This window comes from Balaenoptera acutorostrata, chromosome 13 (genome assembly GCF_949987535.1).
Source record: "Balaenoptera acutorostrata chromosome 13, mBalAcu1.1, whole genome shotgun sequence".
NCBI classification, from domain to species: Eukaryota; Metazoa; Chordata; class Mammalia; order Artiodactyla; family Balaenopteridae; genus Balaenoptera; species Balaenoptera acutorostrata.
The window spans coordinates 72,226,239-72,250,462 of NC_080076.1; the positions used below are offsets into that span (position 1 = coordinate 72,226,239).

At 52.8% G+C, this 24,224-nt stretch overlaps 2 protein-coding genes across 8 annotated transcripts; both read left to right on the forward strand.

Moving 5' to 3' along the window:
- LOC102999583 (SEC14-like protein 2) lies at positions 1-19,659 on the forward strand. 7 transcript variants are annotated; one of them, XM_057527240.1, is made up of 14 exons: positions 26-151; positions 553-747; positions 2,324-2,399; positions 6,340-6,383; positions 6,786-6,845; positions 7,079-7,267; positions 8,307-8,402; positions 8,558-8,618; positions 9,018-9,101; positions 12,220-12,326; positions 12,409-12,548; positions 12,696-12,865; positions 17,649-17,695; positions 19,504-19,659. In XM_057527240.1, the coding sequence occupies exons 2-14, from the start codon at positions 700-702 to the stop codon at positions 19,642-19,644; spliced, it is 1,263 nt and encodes a 420-aa protein (XP_057383223.1). In that variant the 5' UTR covers positions 26-151; positions 553-699; the 3' UTR covers positions 19,645-19,659. The 7 variants fall into 7 exon arrangements, with proteins under 7 accessions (XP_057383222.1, XP_057383225.1, XP_057383224.1 ...); XM_057527239.1 differs by lacking the exon at positions 553-747 and having other exon boundaries at positions 1-151; XM_057527242.1 differs by lacking the exons at positions 553-747; positions 19,504-19,659 and adding an exon at positions 19,179-19,332 and having other exon boundaries at positions 1-151.
- A 508-nt stretch (positions 19,660-20,167) lies between these two features.
- MTFP1 (mitochondrial fission process 1) lies at positions 20,168-23,989 on the forward strand. The gene is made up of 4 exons (XM_007170690.3): positions 20,168-20,650; positions 21,422-21,549; positions 21,923-22,155; positions 23,355-23,989. Exons 1-4 carry the CDS (start codon positions 20,584-20,586, stop codon positions 23,425-23,427), a joined length of 501 nt encoding a protein of 166 aa, XP_007170752.1. The 5' UTR covers positions 20,168-20,583; the 3' UTR covers positions 23,428-23,989.
- The last annotated feature ends 235 nt before the right edge of the window (positions 23,990-24,224 follow it).

Sequence of the window (24,224 nt, forward strand, 5' to 3'; positions counted from 1 at the left end):
CGGCCCCGGCAAAAGGCTGGGACTTTACTCCCGCGGCGGAGAGCGAGTCCGTGCTCCATCTGCTGCCGCAACCGCCGCGCCCGGAGCCTGGGCCACGATGAGCGGCAGAGTCGGCGATCTGAGCCCCAGGCAGAAGGAGGCACTGGCCAAGGTGAGCCCTCACCCCGGCCCGGCCCGGCCCCGCCCCGGGCGCTGGCCCCCATCCTCTGGAGGCAGCGGGCTGGGAAGGGGCTGGGTGGGGGGCGAGCGCGGGTCTGCGGCGGGCGGCGGAAGGAGCGGCAGCTACCGCACCGAGAGGTCCGCGGCCGCCGCCTCCCTCGCTCCCCTCCGTCCGCCGAGGGGACCCCGGGGAAGTTTGGCCGTCCCGGCCCCAGCCGCAAGCGAGCCCTTGGCGCTGCCACCTGGGAAGAAGTGGTTGCTTGGAAGCCCACGGAGGCAGCTGAGGGCACAAAGGCAACGTTCATTCTCGGGACTGGCAGCCGGGCCCTGGGGGCAGGGGCAGGGGCAGGGCCCTAGGTTTCCTCCCATTTCTGGGAGGTTTTCCTCTTGCAGGGGCAGTGGCACGATGGAAAGGGCCGGAGGGCTTCTTAGGAGACTTGGATGGCTCCTGCTCTGGCACCAAGTCTCTCTGCGACCTTGGGCAAAACCGGTCCTTCTCTGTTCGCTCCTTGAGGAAAGGAATTGAGGAGGTTGGACCAGATGATATGGAAAGGAGCAGCTTCAAGTGCAAAGCCTAGGATCCTACCGGTGACTGACTGGGTTGGGGCTAGTTTGAGCTGAGACCAGCCCCCCACCCCGTCCTGCAACCCAGGCCCCTCCCTCAACCCAGGCCCCTCCCGGGCTGGGGACTTGGGCTGATGCTCTTCAGAAGGCAAGGAGGTAAGCCTGGCTTTGCCTCGGCGCCTGGGCAGAGGAGGGGGCAACAGTTCCAGAGCCGGACCCTCTCCCACCAGCTGGATCTCCCCTGCTGCCCTTGGGGAGAGAGGGAAGGTTGGCTGTTCTTGGAGCTGGAGCTGTTTGGGTCCAGTCTTAAGGTCTGGAGGCTCCACAGCAGTTTTCCATTGCTGAGAAAGTGGTGGAGGGGGCGGGTGGCAGGTGTCTTCTGCCATGGTAGTGGGGCAGAGGCTCCAGTCCCATGGAGGCCTTGCCCCAGGCTGGGCCTCCCCATCCCAGGGAGGCCGGGTAGGGAGGTTTCAGATTTTACTGCTGACCTGCAGGGGAAGTCAGGCAGAGAAGGGATTAGGTAGTGATTAAACTAGATATCAGGGGCTGGGTAGTGTCCTTGGTAAGGGGTGGCTTCATGCCAGTCTCCCTGGGGGTCTGGGAGCTGTTTGGGGGATGGGATGGTTTGAGTCCCTGGCTGACCTAGGCAAGGGGCAGAGGTGGCGGGTCCTCATTGGTCCTCTCTGTGGCTGCCCTGTAGGTCAGTGACTAGGGAAAGGTAAGTGGCTGGGAGCAGGAGGCTTGGGGACAGCACAGCACGTGGGGGCATGCTCACCTACAGGGTAATGAGCAGTTGGAGGGGGTGTGGCCATCCTTGGGGTCACGTCCAGCTCTCTTGTTTGGCACTCCCTACACTTTCCCCCTTCCTGGCTTCTGGCTGGAACTGTTCCCTCCACCTGGATTGCCCTCCTTCCTCCTCCTGCTGCCTTTGGAGTCCTTCAAGCCCAGCTCAAATGTCATTTTTTATATGAAGTAGTGTGAGACCACCCTCTTCCTGGCCCCAGTCAGCATCAAACTCTTCCTTCCCTCTGCTCCCTGGACACATTGCTCACCATTCCATTACTAAGGGGACAAGCCATGGTGGAAAGAGTGCATGCTCTGGCCTGGGACAGACCGGGGTTTGCATCCCAGCTCTGCTGATGACTAGCTGTCGACCTTGGGCATGTTACTTGGCCTCTCTGAGCTCTAATTACTTCATCTGTAAAACGGGAGCAGTAATATCTCTAGAAGAATGAATAAGCACCGAGGTCGGTGCTGGGCACACGAGGAATGCTTGGTAAACTGACGCTTTTACTGTGGCACACCCCAGAGTGTCTACTGTGGCGGCTAGCTGGGGGCAGTTCTGCCCAGCCATCACACTGGAGCGTGTAAGTGCACACAGCCAGGCAGGGGCAGTGTCTTACTCCCTTCTCACCTCCTCCTGCTACTCAGCTCCCACCAGCATGACCGACAGAGTGTCCCATGCTGCCCAGGTGCTCAGCCAGTGTCTGCAGAGTTGACCCGTGTCGAGCAGGGGTCCAGCAAAAACCTCTATGGAGAGTCCCGGGCAGAGGGTGGTCAGGGTGGGACCTGCTACTCACCCAGCTGCCTCTCCCTACAGTTTCGGGAGAACGTCCAGGATGTGCTGCCCACTCTGCCGAATCCAGATGACTATTTTCTCCTGCGCTGGCTCCGAGGTGAGGAAAGAGGGGCTGCGGGAGGCTGGGGCAGGGGCTTGGGCTGGGGAACAGAATAGCACCCTCTGGAAACCCTGCCCCAGGCAATCTCAGAATCTGGAGTATTCAACCTTCAGAACCAAAAGCGTTCTTGGCAATGATATAACCTCAACCCTCCTGTTGGATAGATAACGACACTGAGGCTCAGAGAGGTGAAGTAACTTGCCCCAAGTTGCACAGTGTTGAATTGCAGGCAGGGAGAGGACTAGAGCCAGGTCAGCTGACTCCCAGCCCGGTGCCCTTTCCATCCACTCGATGAATCTACTCTGCCGATGGATGTGGGGAAACAGGTTGAGGAAAAGCCAAGAAAGGCCCCAAGCTTGTGGGAAGTTGGAGGCAGAGCCAAGTTTAGAACCAGAGTCTTGGCCCGTGGGAGAGACTGGCCCTCTCTGTGGCAGCTTGAAGGAGGGGCAGAGTGCACGGGGAACACGGGGGGTGGGGTTCAGCCTGACCTAGGTTAACAAAACTCCCCTCAAGCCACCATCTGGCTCCAGGGCCCTGAGATCTAATCCAGCTCTGCCCTGGCCTGGCTCTGGTACCTGGTCCAGGGGTGAACATCTGTCCGAGGCTCCTCTCTGGGAGAGCAGGATGAGACAGGGTGCCCTGCCTATGGCAAGATGGGACATGACAGTGCTATGCCCGTGGTGATGCAGTGTACACGTTTCTACTAGCATCAGGGTCAGACTCAACCCCATGCTCCAACTCCTGAAATCCTTCCGTTCTTTTCTTTCTCCTCCTCTCCTGTGATTCAAGTCATGTGCCACCCTCTCTGGTTCTTGTGACACACTTTTTTTTTGGCTTTGTAGAAACTTTATTGCCAGACATAGAAATAATAGAGAAAATTCCTCTGTGTTAGATTAGCAGAGATTAAATCGTGATAACAGAATCAGAGCCCAAAATATTAAAGTATAAGTCATGGCCAATTACTTATTTATAGACACAGACACACACATGTATACCCTGCGAGTCTTGGGACAGGGGAAGAGATGTATTTTCCTTTTCTGTCCAGAAACCGAATAGAGCTGGCACACTCTTGAGAGGCTGCTAGCTAGCAGGCCACCCAGAGCAGGCCCTGTGTGCCTCTGAAAGTGCCACTTGCCCTTTTCCCCCTAAAAAGCTGTGAACTCCCCCCACCCCACCCACTCAGAGAGGGTGGAGAGGCAGCGAAGGGGCGGCAGTGGAGTCAGTCCAGAGCTGGAGGACATTTTGGCCCAGCCTTTGCTGAAGGGCTGTAGCTAGAAGGGGGCGGGTGGGGAGAGTGGGCAGACAGCACTGCATTAAAGGGCCAGCTGCAAGATGATCAAACAAACTACCCAGCTACTGTGAGGTGGGGGAAGTGTGGTTTCAGAGAGCTGTTGAATTGAACAGCTTCGCAGCTCTCTTTTTATCTGAGAGAAGGCTGGCCTGGGGCCCTGGTTTCCCAGGCACCCCAACTCCCCAGTCCTGGGATAACCCGTCTCTTTGCAGGAATATAGAAGAGTGCAGTTATCCTCATTTGCCAGATGAGAAAACTGAGGCTCAGAGAGGAGAGGGCACTTAGCTGAGGGCACACAGCTAATGCGAAGGGGAATCAGGGCAGAAACCTAGGGCCCCTGATTCCCAGGCCAGCGTCCTCTCCAGTAAGCCACAGCTGCCTCCTGAAACCAAGCTCTGCCTCTTCAAACCGAGGAAGTATCTCCTCTGCACTTTGTGCCTCACATTTCCCTGGGCAGGAGCTCAGGCCTGGTCAGACTCTACTGTGAATTTCAGTTAGGGTTTTTGTCACCTTGCTTTGCTTTTCTTTTCTGTTTTTGCCACGCCGCGCAGCTTGCGGGATTTTAGTTCCCTGACCAGAGACTGAACCTGGGCCCTCGGCAGTCCTAACCACTGGACCACCAGGGAATTCCCCTTTTTTTTTTTTTTTTTAGAGAAACCTTTTCTTTTTCTCCTTTTCATCTAAAGGAAACATTTGCAAGGCAAGTGCCAGCCGAATGTCTTTGTCTAATCTAGGTGTGAGTGAGCTCTGGGTTCCTCCCTTTCTCCCTTCCCCCAACATGGGCTTGGCTTTCTGCAGGCCCCCAGGCCCGAGAGCAGGCACACAAATCACTGCCTCTGCCCGAGTGGGCCTGAGCTCTGGGCACCCCAGCGAGGGGGCTCAGATGGCAAGATAAAACGAGGAAGTGGAGGAAACCTGTGAGCCCGGCAGAGCTCCTTGTTTTCCAGGACAGGAAGAGATCAAATAAGAACCCAGGACAGCTTGCTCCCAGGCCGGCCTCTCTGGCAGTGCCCTAAGCCATGCTTTGAGCTGCCCCTGACCAGGGTGGCAGGAGCCCTGGAGAGGCCTGACCCAGCAGGCCTGGGGAGGCATCAGGCCGGTACTGCCAGGGGCAATGGCAACTCGGGGAGGGCCCTAAAAGACCCTGGATGTTGGACCCCAGCAGCTAAAGGTTAACTGGAGAGCCTCCCTGAGATAAGGGGGCCCAAAGTTCACCACCACTCCTGTTCCCAAGGAAGATGACTCTCCTCACAGTTGGGTGTGTCCCTCCCACGGAGGATTCCCACTTTCAGGTCCAGCTGGGCTCCCCCATCATGATAGCATGGTGCCATGCATCACACGGCATCTTCCAAGTGTTTCTAGCTCACTGGATGATTCGGCCAGAGATGTGCAGTATCTTGTCCAAGGTCAAACAGGAAGAAGGTGGAAGGGCTGAGATGCAAACCCAGATGATATTCCTCTGAAAGCTGCCCCCTGATGCTACAATGGCATGTGAAGGGTGACCATGAGAAGGAACTTCCCAAGAGGGAAGGCTGCTCATTTCTGCAAACATGTGTCTAGCACACATGACTGGGTATGGCATTGGTCAAATCTCTTGTCGCATCCTTGGGTGCAAGAGAGTGGACTGCATTTCAGGGCAGCAGAATCAGGGAATGTGCTCGGCCACTCCCGAAGAGCAGTGATTAAGGGGCCGGTGACAGTCCAGAGGGCAGCCTGTCTGGCCCAGGTTCCAGGGCTGTCAGCAGATCTGGATGTCAATCAGACCCACAGAGGACATACAGCTGGGAGGGACAGTTCATAGGTCAAATGGCAAAATTGGTCAGAATCTGGATCTCAGAAACTCTTTAAAAGATGAAGGGGCTTCCCTGGTGGTGCAGTGGTTAGGAATCCGCCTGCCAAGGCAGGGGACATGGGTTCGAGCCCTGGTCCAAAATCAAATACATAAAAATAAATGAATTTATGTAAAAAAAAAAAAAAAAAAAAAGATGAAATGCAGGGGCTTCCCTGATGGCGCAGTGGTTAAGAGTCTGCCTGCCAATGCAGGGGACACGGGTTCGAGCCCTGGTCTGGGAAGATCCCACATGCCGTGGAGCAACTAAGCCCGTGCACCACAACTACTGAGCCTGCGCTCTAGAGCCCGCGAGCCACAACTACTGAGCCCGTGTGCCACAACTACTGAAGCCCACGCACCTAGAGCCCGTGCTCCGCAACAAGGGAAACCACCGCAGTGAGAAGCCCGCGCACCGCAACGAAGAGTAGCCCCCGCTCGCTGCAACTAGAGAAAAGCCCGCGCGCAGCAACGAAGACCCAACACAGCCAAAAATAAATAATAAATAAAATAAATTAAAAAAAAAAATCTTTAAAAAAAAAAAAAAAAAAGGACCCTTCACCTGATTGCATCCACTAGGGTAAAACTCTTTTGACCCTGAACTTGCGATGCTGCCCCCACCTGCCCTGAAGCTTGACCTGCTCTCCCCACAAGCCCAGGGGCTGTGGTGCTCTAGAAGCAGTGAATGCCCTCACATTAGCTTCTATATGTGGGGTGATCTGAGAGTCAGTGGGCGTTCCAGCACAGGAGCAGGGAAATCTTCCCATTCTTGGCGCCCAGGCTGCTATCCTAACCCTGACCATGTTTCCCTGTTACAGCAAGAAGCTTCGACCTGCAGAAGTCTGAGGCCATGCTCCGGAAGGTGAGACCCATTTGGCTCCAAAGCCCACTGTTGCCTCCATTCCTGCCCATCAGAATCACACCGTGCTTGGACTTCTGTCCACCCCCTCCCACCCCGATCACCGCCTGTGGCTTATGTGACATATCTGAGTATTAGCCGACCCATACTGCCTTATCCTCCAGGGCAAAGTGCATTCCCTTCCCTGGAAACAGAGCTTTCATAGTTCTGGGCCAGCCAAGAATTATAATCTGTTCTGCTGAGACCTCTGAAACAGGCACTTCCTTCTTTCCCATTCCTGCTGGTTGCCTTCTCGTGACTTACCTGTGGTCCGGTGGTCTGTTCGTGCTGTCACCCATTGCTAGATGCCTGTTAAGGACCACCCCCTCCCCGCCCCGCTTTTTTAAAGCCCTCGTGTGTTTGCAGCATGTGGAGGTCCGAAAGCAAAAGGACATTGACAACATCATGAGCTGGCAGCCTCCAGAGGTGAGAACAGATTATCCCGCCCCACACCACGTGAGGTCTGTTAGACCCACGATTTGTATCCTGGGTCTATGGGACTGGGACCCTCAGAGGAAAGGTCTGACAACGCCAAGTCATTGAATGAGTATCCATTGGCACCCAGGGGCGGATGAACCCAGAGGAAGGCCCTGGACACCGGGAAGGTGTGGCCGCCCGGGGCCTGCTGACCAGGCGCCCCCATCTCTGTCTGGGCCCAGGTGGTCCAACAGTATCTCTCAGGGGGCATGTGTGGCTATGACCTGGATGGCTGCCCCATCTGGTACGACATCATTGGACCTCTGGATGCCAAGGGTCTGCTCCTCTCAGCCACCAAACAGGACTTGGTCAAGACCAAGATGCGGGACTGCGAGCTGCTTCTGCGGGAGTGCGCCTGCCAGACCGAAAAGGTGAGGGGACCAGCATGGCTGAAGAGGAGTTACGCCCGGTGGAGGTGGTCACGCAGAAGTGTGGGTGTCACACGTGGCTTTAAGGGCAGCTTTAGGCCCCGACGTTTAGATTTCATAGACCAGTGAAATTGCAAAGTTTTAGGGAGTGATCTATGTTACTGAATTTTTATTTTTCCAATAAGGACTTAGAAAACACTAACCAGCTATAATTGCCATAATTAACCCGCCAAACTATAGGGACAGCATTGTCTCAGAATAAAGGGCCGTCCTTTAATTGAGTAAGGTTTAGCTTCATAGAAAACGTGCTACGTTATCATTACTTTTCTTCTGTTATCTGGGCACCAGGGGAATCCTTGTCAGGGACCACTCTATCCTTGGACAAGTATTTGGGTGCCGCTGGTGTCAGTGAGCTCAGATTCTGTGCTTCCCTAACTCTGAATTCAGACAAATCTAAGGACAGCTGATTCTCTTACTGGAAAAAGACTGAAGAGCAAGGCGGAGCTGCCATGGTCCTCTCCCCTGCCCTCCTCCTCAGCAGTCGTAAAGATCCAGTGAGACCATGTGATACATTTGGGGACATTTCAACAGTGTCATCCACATTCACTGAAAACCTAGTGTGCGCAGAGGCCCTGTGGGGCTGGGCATGCAGAGAAGCGTTAGAGATGCACCTTAAGGGCTTAGATTGGACAGAGAGCATCTGTGCCTGCGAGATGAGTGGCTGCACGGGGTGCAGAGGACGAGGGGGGCCACCAGGTCAAACTGCAGAACAGAAGGGACTTCAGATGTAATCTAAGTTCACCCAGTTGTTTACTGGATGAGAACACGGAGATCTAAACGGGAAGGGTGACTTGTCTAGGCCACAATTCTGGCCTGGGGTAATTACCTCGATTTGGAAAACCCTAGGTACGGCACTGCCGGATCTGGTTGCAGTATGGGCACAGGGTACAATCAGCATTTTCCCTGAACCGGGGTGGGCTTGTGTGTGTGTGTTGTGTGGGGGGCAGCCTGATGCGACTTTCTGTTCCTCTGTCCCCTGCAGACGGGGAAGAAGATAGAGACCATCACCCTGATTTATGACTGTGAGGGGCTTGGCCTCAAACATCTCTGGAAGCCAGCTGTGGAGGCCTATGGAGAGGTGAGGGCCAGGGCTGGGGGGTGGTGGGAGGGTGAGAGGTGAGGGTCGGGGGGTGGGTCCCTCTGCTAGGAGGCCCTGTGGGGTGGGGGAAGCCAGAGGAAGCAGGGCCTCCCTCCCTGGCACAGAGTTCTGAGCCCGCTGGATTCTTTCCACAGTTTCTCTGCATGTTTGAGGAAAATTACCCCGAAACACTGAAGCGTCTTTTTGTTATTAAAGGTAAGTTGGCATCTACCTGTGATGAAGCCCAATGGGAAAGAGGGGCCAAAAATATTACTGGGACAGATTAAGGAGAGTGAAATAGAGTGAGCCGAAGTCGGGGGTGGAGGGTGTGGTCTTAGGACCTGTTCAGAAGACCGACCCCTGATGTATGCAGACCGCTTTATAATTCACAAAGCTTTTAGTATTCGTTACCTCCTTCGAGCCACCCAGCCCACCCCGTGAGAAAGGAAGACCATCCCCCCATACAGACAGGAAAGCCGAGCCTCACACAGGGCTGCCTGTGTGGGCTCCACAGCACCAGGGAGTGTGTGGCCAGACACTGGGGGCTACGGTGGACACTGTTAGGGACAGAGTGGGGACTGCTCCCGGCCTCACGTGGCCTGGTCTCTGTTCCAGCCCCCAAGCTGTTTCCTGTGGCCTATAACCTCATCAAACCCTTCCTGAGTGAGGACACTCGTAAGAAGATCATGGTCCTGGGGGGTGAGTAGCCCAGACTCTCCTCCACTCCATGGCACAGCTGCAGCCCCGCGGGGATGGCGTTAGAGGTACGGCCAGAGCTGCCGGGGCAAAGGCTCCCTCTGCTGGTTTGGGAGCAGTGGGACCCAGGAGCAGGCTGGGCCAGAGCAAGGGGCTTCCTGTCTGTTTTCCTAAGAACTCTTTCTCTCAGACACTCTGGAGAAATTCAAAGATGAATGGAATGCCAGTCCTTGTCCTCAATGAGCTTGCAGTGAAACAGGAGACCTTTAAGAGAAAGCTAGGACACAAACTAGAAAAGGCACTAGATGCGGCAGAGAAGGGAGGTCACAGGAGCAGAGGTTGCTTTCAGTTGAGGGCAAGTACGCATGGCTTCATTGGATGGGTTACCTGCTGTGTGCCTGGCCCTGAACTAGGTAGGTGTCAAGGCCACAAAGGTAAGACAGAGTCCCTTGAAGAGCTTGTGGCCTCTCGGAGAAGGGAGACACAAACAGATGTATATCAGCGCGAGATGTTACATGTAAAAGAGAGGAGTTACATGTAAAAGGAAAAGCCCATGGGAACACTGAGCAGGGGCGCTCACCCCGCCTAGCCTGGGGAGGGGGCGATGCCTCCCTCAGCTGCAAGCTATGGAATGACTAGGGTAGCCAGGTGAAGCAAGGCAGGAAGCTGTTGGGCAGAAAGAAGAACACTGAGCGAAGACCTTACACACCATGGCACGGGCAGCTGAGGAGGGCGCACGACGGGGTGTGCAAGAGATGATGTGGAGAGGGAGCCGGGTGCCAGGAGCTGGGTCGCAGAGAATCCAGGGCACTGTGTCGGGAAGCTGGGACACGACTCTACAGGCCACTGGGCACCAGAGAGGAGTTCCTGAGCCGGGGCAGGGGGTGGGGTACCAGGATCTGATTCTCAGGACAGATACCAGTTTGTACACCACGGCCACAGCCTGCGCACCAGGTGTTGCAAGCCTGAGCCAGGGCGGGGGCTGTAGGGACGGAGAGGAGAGGGTGGATTTCAGACTTCCATAGGAAGTGGAACAGCAGAACTCAATTGACTGGATGTAGGAAGGGAGGAAGAGAAATCTAGAATGGCTCCCTGGTGTCTGGCATGAGTGATAGCATTGCAGTCACTCTGATGCAGTTAGTTCCACTGAGGAATAATACAATCAGAAGGAAAGGCTTGAAGTTGAGTTCTAGGAGTCTGTGAGATGTACACATGTTGGGGATGCCTGGGCCTGAAGCTTAGGGGCAAACTCCAGTCTGGAGATTTCGAGTTTTAGATAGAGACAGCACCTAAAACCTTGAGAGGAGATAAGACTGCCCACAGAACAGAGGCTGAAGCCTGGGGAATATCCAGGCTCAAGGACATGCAGAGAAAGAGGAGCCCACCAGGGAGTGGAGAAGCGATTGTGAGTTTGGTGGGGAAGCGGGCAGACGGACACTGGATAGGCAGGGCAGCAGGAGAACATCAGGGGACAAGGGGAAGCCAGCAAGGAAGACCCATGGGAATCAAGCCAGCCAGGGACAGGCAAGAGTCGAGTTTGGAGCGTGATGTGGAGTGGTGGGAGACAAGCCTAGAAAGGTAGATTGGGACTGGCTCGTGGACGGCTTAATGCCACCTGTGGAGTTGAACTGGGGGTAGGGAATTCTGAAGGTTTCTGAATGTTCACCTTCAGGCACCACATTGAAAGTGGAGGTTTTCCAAATGTGTGCTGAGCCTGGGTGTGGTGCAAAGCAGTCTGGAAAGCACAGGACTTCTGGGTGCTGGTCCTGGCTCTAGTGCAACAAATTCTGTCCTTGTAGCCTCAGTTCCTCTCTGTGAGATGGGAGGAATCCTTCTGGCCTTATTCCAACCCTACAGCTGAACTGGGTGAAGAAACACAAAGTCTGAGGAAAAGGCTCTAATGATTTTTGGCTTTTCTGTGGCTGCCACCCACCATGAGCATGAGACAGTTCGGTTTCCTGGCAGCGGGGCTGCAGAGGAGGTTCAGTCAGTTCCCCCACCCACACCTGAAACCCTTTCAACCAAACCCGCCTCGGGCTGGGAAGGTATAGGATCTTCAATAGAGGAGGGGAGAAATTCACCCTGGGCTGGTCACTGGTACTTAGCACAGATTAAAGCACCCCTGGAGTTGCATGGTCTCAAGTCCCTAGAAATCTGAAGGCTGGGAGACCCTGGACCATCCCTGTGGGTTTACAGGCATCTCCAGCCACAGAGGAAGCTGGGTGGTACCCTGTGACCTGGAGCTGCTCCCTATATCTGGTCTCTCTCATCAGCACGGAAAGGTTTCCAGTATCAAAATATTGTCCTTGGCTGATACTTGTTTAGGAATCTGGCAGAGAAGTGGATCTCAGCCTTGGTTGCGCTTGAGGCAAACTCTCCTAGTCAGGAAAGGGCTTGGTTATTTTAAAAAAAAAAAAAAAAAAACAGCCAAATCACTGGTAGCCAAATAGCCTACAAAACAAGAGCAGAAGTGAAACTGTGGCTGGGGTAAAGCCAAGGGAGCCCATTTAAGGGGTCAGTCTACAGTGATGCATTCATTCAATAAATCACGAGTGAGCACAGTAGGTGACAGTGGTCATGCCCTCACGCTCAGTCTAACTAGGGCAGATCATGTTGACTGCCCTCCTGCCTGCCACATGCGCTGTTCCCTCTGCGTGGAATGCCCTTCCCTCCTTTCTTTGTTCCCTCCCACTTGCACTTCAAATATTTGTATCTCCTTCCTGGGAGTGATAATACACTCTCATACAGGTAGGGCATTCTACAGTTTACAACGAACACCCTCTCAAGTACTTAGTTCACTTCACTCCCACCATAACTTTGCAGGGCAGGAGGAACTAGGCTCAGAATGAAGTGATTTGCCTCAGGTCGCTTCGCTGGCCAGAGGCAGTGGGGACAGGACCTCTGTATCCTGCTTCCTGGTCCAGAACAGGGCAGTCATCTGGGTGACAGCTCCTCTTGAACCCCCTGCAGAGCTGTGCGCACGTCCTGTGCTCCCAATGCCCGTGTTTTGTGTGCAGGGGCAGACGGGTTTTTTCTGCCTCTTTTGTGTAGACTGCCAGGGCTGTGATGAAATCCTGCCTAGTGGTGATCCTATTTTCTCCTTCCTTCCCTCTCCTGCCAGCAAACTGGAAGGAGGTTTTACTGAAACATGTCAGCCCTGACCAGCTGCCTGTGGAGTATGGGGGTACCATGACTGACCCTGATGGAGACCCCAAGTGTAAATCCAAGGTATGGGCTGCCAGGGGCCAGAGGTGACCAGGGACGCCTGGCTCAAATGCACATTCCAGCTCACTCCGTGCTCTGCTTCTAGATCAACTACGGGGGTGACATCCCCAAGAAGTATTACGTGCGAGACCAGGTGAAACAGCAGTACGAACACAGTGTGCAGATTTCCCGGGGCTCCTCCCACCAAGTGGAGTATGAAATTCTCTTCCCAGGCTGTGTCCTCAGGTAGGGTTCTGGACCCTTCCAGGAGACCTGAGCCTTCTGGCCATAGGTGCCGGGGGTGGGCTGGGGTGGGAGAAGCCCTGGTGGCAGGACCCCAGAGAGGGCACATGCACACGGAATCATGTCTAAGTGGGTGGGTGTCCCCTGCAGGTGGCAGTTCATGTCGGATGGTTCGGACATCGGTTTTGGGATTTTCCTGAAGACCAAAATGGGGGAGCGGCAGAGGGCAGGGGAGATGACAGAGGTGCTGGCCAACCAGAGGTACAATGCCCACCTGGTCCCTGAGGATGGGACCCTCACCTGCAGTGATCCTGGCATCTGTAAGTCTCTGTCTTGGCTCGAAGCCCCTGCTCTAGCTGTCTGCCTGGGAGGTCCCTCTTTCTCCATGGATTTAAGGTCTCACACTGTTAGAACTAGAAGTGGAGCTCCATCAGTTTCAACCTCTCTTGCATAGGTGAGGAAACCTAGGCCTGGAGAGGTGAGATGACAGGCTCAAGGTGACCTGGTCCAGGTGTAACTGGGGCTGTGACTGCCATTAGACATTTCCTGGGGATGCGCCTTCCCCAGATATCAGAGAGGCAGAACACGTTACGTAGGTGTAGGGATCACAGGGTGAGCAAAGTGCTGACAAACCTAGCCTTGACTCTGCTGAACTTCACTCATCTCCAAATTGATCAAAAAATGGCCACAGAACATGAACAAGAAGTTCACCCAAGAGGAATAAGAATGGCAAATAGGCATTTGAAAAGGTGTTTAACCTCACTTAGCTTTGCAATATCAATTAAATTCCCTTTGACTCAGCAATTCTACCTCTGGAAATTTATCGTACAGAAATATTTACACAAAGACACAAAGATATAGGTACATGGATGTTCCTAGCAGTTTGGGAAACTGACAATAAACTAAATGGCCTTAAGAAGGTCTTGTTAAATGAATTATGGTCCATCCATATAATGGAATACAATATATGCATTAAAGAGAATAAACTGACATATAAGATGTCTGATACATGTTAAAAAAAAATAAAGCATGAGACTTAGCATATATGGTATATACTCACTTTGGCTAAAAAGGGTCAACGGAATTCTGGGGTTGGCCGCTTTCACCTTCTGAGATGGCCCCACTCCGTCTGTGGAGTATGTTTCTCTAAATAAATTCACTTCTTACCTATCAGAAAAAAAAAAAGAATTTTCAGGACTCTGCTAATGCTAATGGTGGTTATCTCTGGGGTGGTAGGAAGCTTATAGAGGGCTTTCATTTCTTTATACTGGCCCTGCAAATACAGGTTATGTTACAAAGAACATGTACTACATTTATAAGCAGAAAAATCACATACACACACACACAAAACCCCCATCAAATCTCCAGTTTCCTCTCTGTCTGAGCCAAGGGGCCAGGCATGGAAAATCAGTGACAGCAAGGGCTTTGTCATCAAGCTGAGATGGACTTGACCACTGACTAGTCCTTAGGCAAGTGACTTGGCCTCCCTGAGCTTCAGTTTCCTGATTGCTACAATGGGGATCAAATTCTCTACCTCATAGGGACACCTAATGATGAAATGCGATCAGGTCTGTGCAGCACTTAGCGTAATGCCCGCCACGCAGCACTCAGCGCACTGTGGCCACCATTATTATTATTAGGGCAAAACCTGGGGGAGAAGGGCCACTGGGGAGATTGTGCCAGAGATGGGAGAAGCCCTCCTCCCTATTTCCATGGCAGCACTGCCAGAAGTCTGAACTAGCCCCACAGATGTCTTGGCCTCTGTACTTGTCCACACCATTGCCCCAACCTCAGATCCTGTGTCCTCTCCCAGAGCCCAAGCAACCTCAGTCTCCACCGCCCGCTCCTCACATATACTCTGTGGTCTGGCTCCCCAGGGAGGAGAAGTATTCTTGTTAGCGAGCTGCCGGGTCCTGAGGGAGAAGGGGGTATACTGTGTGCTTCATCAAGAACAAGGCTTAGGACCAGCCCAGACACTGTCATCCTCAGAGCATAAAGCATTTCGTACATATAAGCTTGAATTTCTCTTTTAAAGGACAGGGAAGCTGAGGTATAGAGAGGGGATGTTATCTCTCCCACAGTGTAGCCCGCATAGACACCAAGAAACGGAGACAGGAGAGAATCCTAGGGTCCTAGTGCAGGATCTCGTGACCATAAACTACCCTAGAGATGATCATGTGACAGAGGAGAGAGTGGGGTCCCAGACCTGGGAAGTAATTTACCCAAACTCAGTAGCAGAGCCCAAACCGTTTTCCAGCACTGCCCACTACCTCTCTGTAGTACCATGAACCCTTTAACATAATCAGGCTTAGGTTTGCAAATCCCAAATTATAGTTCCCCTTGGATATATTCCCAGATGGAATGTTTATCTGCCTGTGGGGCCTTGACTGGGAGCTACTTATTGTCCATTCTCAGGAGGTGAAAAGGCCGCAGCATCCATGCCCCCTGCCCAGGTATAAAGACAACCAGGTGGGGTCGGCTGTTGCCTGGGCCATGGCTCAGGTTAGAGTTGAGCCCAGTGAGAACCCAGTGTTAGGTTATAAGCTCACCTGTGGGCGGGTGATGCACTTGGAGAACCAGGCGACCCCCTGCAAAGTGGGACATAATCACCCAGTGGAGAAATTAAAACTCTGTGCCAGCTTCCAATGCTGAGAGCACATTAACCCTCCCTGGGCTGCTCTGGTCCTTTCCCAAGCATACTCAGTTACTGAGAACCAAAGTTTAAACTGATTCCACTTTTTTTTCTCCCAACTAATATTTCCTGAGGTCCTGAGTGTAGAGTACTCTTCTAGGAAAGGAAAAGATTCAGAAAAAAAGATCTGGAGCATGCAATGTGGTCTAGAAGAGCTGAAGCACTGTAGGAAGGTTAAACAGCCCCTCTAGGCACCAGAAGACCCGGTTTCTGAGTCCAGCTTTGCCAGTAACTCTCCGAGTGTCTCTAATTAGATTTTGCTCTCTTTTTCCTTAAAATGAGGGGAGTAGGCTAGAACAGATCTTAATCTGGGGTCTATGACTCCCCAGAGCAGTGATTCTAAATCTTTAAAGACCAAACACTTCCCTTTTATAATAAGTGGTGTCTAATGTCCCCTTTACTACTCTGAAATGAAATTCATAGATATTATAACCACCTACACACATAATTAAAAAGTCAATATACTCTCCTATCTGGAATATAAGAGAGAAATAAAAGGACACTAAGAATATATATGTTTTCTCAATACATAAATGAGAGGGCACAGTTACCCCCAGCTCCTCCTCTCTTCAGAATGGTAACTTCCCCATTGGGAACCACTGCCCCAAAGGGTCCATGATGGGCTCCATGGGATCTGAAATTGTATGCTTTCATCAGATTCTCAGGGGGGTCAGTTCCCCAACAAAAGTGAAGGAGCCCTAGCCTGGAGGATCTCTGGGGCCTCTACAAGTCTGTGAGTACATGATTAGTGTCAAAATGAACCACTTCCCTCGGGCCTGGGTGTCACAACAGCCCCTTCCTTGCTTCTGAGGTTAGAACGTCGTGCTAGGCAGAGTCATCTCAATCCTGATGCTTGGTCCAAGGAGCTCAAAGACTTCTTCTCTAGCATGACTGACTGGTTGCTAAGGCTCTGTCATCCAGGTCAGAGAGGAAGCTTCCCTCTTTCCAGAGGCACCATTGGTCCTGAAAGACCTCTGGCTCAGAGAGAAGATCAATGACTAATTACTCACTTCACACCATGAAGAAAAGGGTGAGTGGTGTGTCTACCCTCAGTCTAAAACTATGCATTTTATCCAGGGGCAGAAAAGGGGAAAGATTAAATGCACAGGGTTTTTTTGGCTGGGAAAAGTTAGAGAAGACCAGGATAGGGAAGGGGCAGAGCTAGTGTTTTTGTTTTCCCACTCTGTTCTTTGGAAGGGGTGTTTGACTGGAATGGAAAAATTTCTAAAAAAAAGAAGGGTTAGATTAAAAGCAGTCTGTTCCTTGGCCAAGGGTTGGAAGCCTTTTCTGCCAACTGCATGTCCATTTTCTCTCCCCAGAGGAAACCACTAACAGATCTTGTGTATTATCCTACCAAATATTTTCCATCCCTTTAGAAGCATTATGTGTTTCCATAATATACAGGACATGTGCCCACCCATATACATTCATAGGAATTATATCTGTTATTCAGTGTATATTTGAAGGAATTTTTAAATTGTAAAACTTGTCAATGTAGGTAGACCAAGTAACAAAGCCAAAAAAAATTTTTTTACATATATTAACAAAAATGTTAGAAATGGTTTACAAATTGTTCTGCAACTTGCTCTTTTTAGCCTAAGGATATATTGTCACTAGTTTCCCCAGTCACTTCTATGAAGCTCACCTCTTTCTTTTTATACAGAATAGTATTTCAATAAAAACTTTTAAAGCAATTCTTCTTTGAACATTTTAGTTTTCCTCATCTTTTATTACTACAAATAGGGGTGCATTGAGCATCTTTGTCTATTTATCTTTCTGTGGGATAAGTTTCTGGTTCAAAAAGTTTGCATATTTTACCTTTTGTCAGAAACTGAACAGGATTAGGCTTTCTAGGGCCCAAGTCAGGCAGCAGTGCAGGCCAGAGGGAAATTCCAGCTCCATCCCTTCCTCACTGTGTGACACAGTGACTTTCTTTTTATATAACACAATACTAATGCTGAACTCAAGAGTTATTGTGAATAATATATATAGATTGCCATCCCAGTATTGAGTCACATAAATAGCCATTGTTACCATTATTATTATTATTATAATAATAACTACTGCTGCAACTAATTCTCCTCCCTCCTTTCAAGACCCAGTTCAAGCTCTAACTCCTTTAAAAAGCCTTTCACATGATTTCAGTCTACAGGGCCCCCTCCTTCCAAGCTGTTACAGATGTGACTGTCTCTGCCACTCATCTGGCACTTGGCATGTTCTGTCTTATATATTTTTCTCTTCATGAACATCTTGTAACCCAGCTAGACTAGGTTTCAGAAGGTGAAGGACCATTGCTCATGCTACCTTCATCCTCATTACCTACCACACTGCCTTGCTCAGTCAACCAAAATCACTGTCTCTAAGCTCTTTGTCAGAATTGCCTGAATGTCTGTTTTTTTCCCTCCCCTCAGATGTCCTGCGGTTTGACAACACTTACAGCTTCATTCATGCAAAGAAGGTCAGTTTCACCGTGGAGGTCCTGCTTCCAGACAAAGCCTCAGAAGAGAAAATGAAACAGCTGGGGGCAGTCACCCCAAAGTAACGCCTCCTCCCACAGCAGGCCTGGCTCCCTCAGCGTCTCCCTGTCAGTTTCTATCCCTTGTAGCAGTCATTTTCCCAGCGCTCTGACGCCCAAAGAAACTGGGCTAGAAGAAAGACCTCGGGGCTGGATCTGGGGAGCCTTCATTTCAGAATTAGGAAGAGGGAGACCAGATGGAGTGGGCCTCCTTGCCTCTCAAATTACTAAGAAGTCCCCAGGGGCTGGGCATTGTGACAGCATCTGTCTTAAAAGCTGTGCCAACTTCACCTGTCCAGTGACAGATGAGACAAGAAGAGGGGTACCATGGGGTGGCAGGGAGGAAATTAGGAAAAAGGGGAGAGATTGAGACCTAACACTTTAGCGAAGCTAGCTGCAGGGGAGGAACTTGCTCCCAAATGAACATGTAAGTCTAGATCATAATAAGGAGTAGCAAGGTAGCCGGTTGCTAGAGTTACGGTGGGGGTCTGAGGCTCTTCTGAACTTTCTACCGAGGCTAGGATCTTTTGGCTTTTCCCAGGTCTCGGGAGGGGGCCCGAGTCAGCACAGGTCTTCCGTTTCAAGGGTAGACAGGCAGGCCTCTCCCTCACCTTGAGGAATCCACCAATTCCTGGGTCCCACTGGCTGCCTCTCTAATTACTAATGATTGTCAGTGACTCAGAGCTTCCTGGGACAGTGAGCTTTGGTACCCAGCCATTGTCCTTCAGTGCAAACCAAAGCACAGAGAAGTTACCTCCAGGGATCCCAGCTCCGTGAAGGGCCAGGGAGGCTGGCGGTGGGTGTGAGTCCTGAAGCTTCCACCCCTCAGAAACCCAGGCCCTGACCCATCCTGGGGAGATGGTCTGGCCAAGCTGAGGGAGCAGGAGTCAGGGGCAAGGCTGGCACTGACAGGAGGCCCCGAGGCCGCATGGGTCCCAGCCAGACCCCCCAAGGAGGATATCCCGACCTTGGTTTACAGCGCTCTGTTAGGAAAAGTAACCAATTAATAAAGAACGTTCAGCGCGCAGGGCGTGGAAGTTAGTACCCTCCGCCTCGCTCCTCACAGTTCCTCACACAGGCAAACTTCCGCCTCGGGGTGCCCGCGTCTCCCCGCCAATAAGCGGGGCGCATGCGCAGAAGCCATCTGCTAGTCTTCCGTGCGCTGACGGAGTCCCGACGGCCTGCTCGCCCCCTGATTGGCCCAGCCGGTGGGCTGTCCTCCGCCATCTTTGCTAAGGGCACTAAGGGTGCACCCGACCACCTTCACGGTCAGGACGGAGGCCCCGCCCAACTCGGGCTTCTCTGAGCGCGCCAACTAGTGCGGGTCTGGCGAGCGCGCGCGGCGCCTGCGGTGGGCCTGGATTGGGAGGGTGACGGAGAAGGGACGATCACGTGGTGTTAGGGACCGTCTCCTAATTCCGTGCAGGCATTGGCAGTGTTTCCGGGGTTGAGGATCACTTTGAGTCGCGATCCCAGCTTCCTGCGAGATCACAGCTGACCTGGCTGCCCTACACGATCCTACAATGATGAAGACTCCCAGGGCTGAAATCAGGGACCTCAACAGGGAGGCTGTGACCTTTATTTGATGATAATAAAGCTAATTCTTTAATGAGCGTCTCCTGGGTACCAGGCAACAGCCCTGTGCTTATCGCCTTGTTACAAGGATTCAAGGAAATAATACACTCAGAGCGCTTAGAAAGCCTGGTACAAGTGTACGCTCAGTAAATGTTGGCTACTCTTATTTCTTACAGACGTGGCTGACCGTTCATAGGCGGCACAACTGGCATTTGAACCCAGGACTGCCTGTCTTTAAAGGCTGGGCCTTTGCTCGCTGGTACCCCCAAAGGATTCACAGAGCTTTAGTGAAGTGCACTTACTCCTCACATGGGTAAACTGAGGTGCAGCAGGGGAAGAGTTTCCTCTTCAGTAATCAATAACCCCACGTCCTCTCATTCTGTTCTGCTCATTTCCCTTAAGTCTTGTACCCCAACCCTGTTTCCCTGGCCTCATTCGTTCATTCGTGTTCCTGCCCCGAAGAGGCTCGGTCCAGTTAGACTCCAGTGCTTGATAGATGAGGATGGGGTAGGGACTCTAAGAGTCCAAGCATCCACATCACCAGGGTTCTCACCATTCGCTCACCCAGCCTCATTTACTCAGCTCACCTTAGGAGCATGGGAACCGGAGCTGCACTGCCTGGAGTCAATGCCGGCTTCACTACTCAGCGGTTATATGTCCTGGGAAAGTGACCTATTAATATTTTTCCTGTGTCTCTATTACTCATTGGTAAAACGGGGAGGGGGGGGGGCGGTGTCCCAGGCTGGTGGGAGGGTTTAAAGAAGTAATCCATCTAGAGTCTTTAGCCAATGGTCTGGCCGGTAGTAAACTCAATAAATGACGACTGTATAATTAATCCTCGAAACCGTCCCAGGACTGAACCTGTCCTGTTCCCCACAATTAACAAATGAATAAAGTGAGGCGCAGAGGAGTTACAGGCTCTTGCCCGAGGTCACAGAGCCAAGAAGTGTAGCATCCCGTATTTGAACCTCCGTCTCTCAGGTTCCAATACTACAGCCAGTGCTGGAAGAGGATCGCGCCAACCGCTCGACTCCCGAGAAAACGTGAAGAAAATTAAGCTGTAAAACTCAAACCTGGGAGAGGGGCTCCGGTGCGCGGGGGGAATTTGCAGACGCTCCCTGCTGGCGGGGACTACATGACCTGTGCTTCAGTTGGGGACCTTCGGCTCGGCCCGTCCCGCCGCTGCGAACGGGAGTACTGGTGGAAGCCGAGGCGGTAGTACACGCTGCAGCGACTGAGGCCAAGGAGGAAGCGCCATGTCCGAGCCGCCCCCGCGGGGGGCCGAGTGCGACCTTTTCCGGGACACGTGGGTGCGGTACCTGGGTGAGCGCGGGGCGAGGGGGACAGCGACCCCTACACCACGTGTCTGGGGAAGCAGGGGTTGCCAGACGCCGGTCAGGGACCTGGAGAAGGTGGGAGGATCTTAGTTCTCATTTAGCCAGGGAAGAGACTGGGCTCAGAGAGGGTTCTGAACTTGCTCAAGGTCACACAGCTCTGGTATTCCCAGCCCTGCCCTCGGGGTTTCTGCTGGTCAGATGCCCAGGTGGAAGCTGCAGCTCAGCTAGGAGGATGGACCCGGGTGATCGGATCGCCTTCTCTGGCATGCCTGGCACAGGCTGTGGAGTCAGGGCAGCTGGACTCCCATCTTGGCTCCTCACTGGCTCTGAGCCTGTTTCCTCCTCAGCAAAAAGGGATGAACGCAGGGTCTGTCTCATTGGGTGGTAATTGTAAGGGTAGAATGAGATAAAGTACATAAAGGCCTGGCATATGGTGAGCCCCTGGTCAGTGGGGCTGCCCTTAGTCTCTCTCACTGCCTGTTCACCCATCAGCTCAGATGCTTCTAGAACCCAGGCTGTGAAGGCAAGTGAGTGATGAGAAAGGTGTCTGCACTCAGCTCTTCCACAAGGGGAGAGTTGGGGTGGGCATCATGAGTGCCATTTTATAGGCTGGGAAACTGAGGCTCAGAGGGGTAAAATCACTTGTCTAAGGTCACCCAGCTACTGCTCAGCAGACTGAGATAAGAACCAGCTCACTCCAGTGCTCCCTTGTGAAACAACCCAAAGGCTCAGGAATTAAATATCCCCTCCCCACCAGGCTACGCCAATGAGGTGGGGGAGGCCTTCCGCTCCCTGGTGCCTGCAGCTGTCGTGTGGCTGAGCTATGGTGTGTCCAGCTCCTACGTGCTGGCTGATGCCATTGACAAGGGCAAGAAAGCGAGAGACGTGAGTGTTAACCTGCCCCTCAACCCCCCACCCCCGTCCACTCCCCTTGTGGTCAGTCCACAGCCTTGCATGTGGTTAAGTCCCTCTGGGACAGTCCGATCCCCACAGCCTGGCCTGGTGGACTCCATACCCCGGTACCGTTTGTAGCATAGTGCACCCTGTCCCCAGCGCAGGTGACATAGTCTATATCCTAGTCCTGGATATGAGTGAGTCCACCCTCAGCCCTGAATTGGTGGAGCCCAGAACCCAACACTAGCGTGGCTCTGTCCCCAACCCCCTTCACTTCCCTCTCCCTGGTCCAGCCTCGTGCCCCTTGTCCACAGGGTTTCCCACCTCTGCCCCTGCTGGATTAAATGTCTCTTGTGCCTGCCAGGTGCCGAGCCCTGAGGCAGGCCGCAGCACCAGGGTGACCGTGGCCATGGTGGACACCTTCGTGTGGCAGTCTCTGGCCTCTGTGGCCATCCCAGGCTTCACTATCAACCGTGTGTGTGCTGCCTCTCTCTATATCCTGGGCACTGCTACCCGCTGGCCTCTGGCTGTCCGCAAGTGGACCACCACCGCACTGGGGCTACTGGCCATCCCCATCATCATCCACCCCATCGACAGGTAGGTGCTCCTCCCAGCCCCAGGGATCATCCACCCTACAGGCAGGGATAACCTTTGAGAGGTGTGGGGGTGTATCCACTTTTCACAGAACAGTTGTAGCGGAGGCAGGGCTGGCACTTGGGGCTCCTGAGGTAGAAAGGACAGTCTAGGCCCTTGTCATATGATCTGGCAGGTACTTTGGCTATAAAGGTAGGAGGTGCCATGAGAGTATGGGACACAGGACAAGTAAATTCCCAGAAAGAAAACTCAGTGTTAGAAAACAACCAGAGGTAGGCAGGAACAGGTGCACCCTGGAAGGGATGGGTTTTGAGAAGTTTTGGTGACAGAAGCCCAAGTGAAACTGGGTTAAGTAAAATAGGAATTGATTGTTTCACATAACTGAAAAGTCCAGAGTTATGCTACTTGGAGGCATGACTGGATCCAAGCACTCAACTGATGTTATTAGGGGTCTGGATCTCTCTGCTGGCCTTCTCCCCGCCCCACCCCGTGTTGGCTTCAGTCACTTTCCCTTCATGGGAACAGAGATGGCTCCCAGCAGCTCCCAGCTCCCCTCCTCCCAGCTTAGCAAGCCCCATAAGAAGCTTCTTTTTTTTTTAAATTTTTTTTGATGTGGACCATTTTTAAAGTCTTTATTGAATTTGTTACAATATTGCTTCCGTTTTGCGTTTTTTATGTTTTGGTTTTTGGCCGCGAGGCATGTGGGATCTTAGCTCCCTGACCAGGGATCAAACCTGCATCCCCTGCATTGGAAGGTGAAGTCTTAATCATTGGACTGCCAGAGAAGTTCCCCCATAGGAAGCTTCTTAATAGTGACAGCAAAAATCCCAAGGAAGGCTGTCATTTGTCCATACTGGACTGGGTGCCCATCCCTGAGCCAGTTTCCCTTTTCCGACTGGCCCGGCTTGGGTCATGTGCCTTCCCTTAGAACCAGAGGTGGGGCCAACCCAACTAGACGAACATAGAGTGGGAGGAGGAGTCTTTCCCCTCAGGAACATAGCTGACCTTGAGGTCCTGTGTGAGTCTTTTACCCTCTCTGTGCCTCAGTTTTCCCAACTGAATAAAGAGAGGGTGATGGCTGACACCAGGATGGCACTTGTGTCCTGCATCCAGGAGTCCCTTTCCTAGCCCTGACCTCCTGCCTCCCATTCCCCCATTAGCACCCCTTGGTTGCCTGCTCATGACCCTCCATTGCCCCACAGGTCAGTGGACTTCCTCCTGGACTCCAGCCTGCGCAAGCTCTACCCCTCTGTGGAGAAGCCCAGTTCCTCCTGACCCCACCCCAGTACCTGGCCTGTGGGTTGGCCCACTCCCTGCTCTGTTCCAACTCCCTCCTCCTGCCAGGGGTTGCGGATGCCTAGCTCTCTGGGATCCAAGGCCCTGGCACCTGAATGGTTTTAAGCTGAACGGAAACTGAGAGACAAAGACCTCAGAGCAGCAGCTGCAGTGACTCACAGACAGGACCTGAACCCCGTCTGCTTCCATGGAATCTGTGATACTGAGCCGTACTGGACTGTCAGTGGGCCCAGCCCTGTCTTTTGACAGGACAATAACATACTCCCATGGAGGGTAAGGAGACTAAGGCCCAGACAAGGCAAGGAATATGGCCAAGATCACTTGGCAAGCTGGGGACCTACAGGATTCCCAACGGCTCGGCCAGGTCACCCCATGGCAGTGTGGCTGACGGAGAAGCAGCAGGCAGTTGGAGAAACGCAGGAGTACACTAGTGGGGACCCTGAGGACTGATTCTCTGGCAGCCCCTTCCTGATGGAGGGGCTGCTGGGGCCTGGCTGGAAGGCAGCACAGCCCCCGGTCCAATAAATCCTCAAGAAGTTGAGTTTTCTCCTTTTCTATTGGGGATAAGCAGGGATGTGGTGATGGGGAGCGGGGCTGGGGGCCCTCAGAGGTGGAGGCCTATGTCTCTGGCAATGCATCACTCACAGTGGCTAGCACTGGGCCTGTCTGGTACCTCCCCGCCCATCAATGCCCCCCTGCAGGTGCCTGGGATTCCACCATGGTGCTGCCAGCCTCCTTTGGGGTAGGCATTGCCCTCTTTCTGCAAGCCTCCTAAA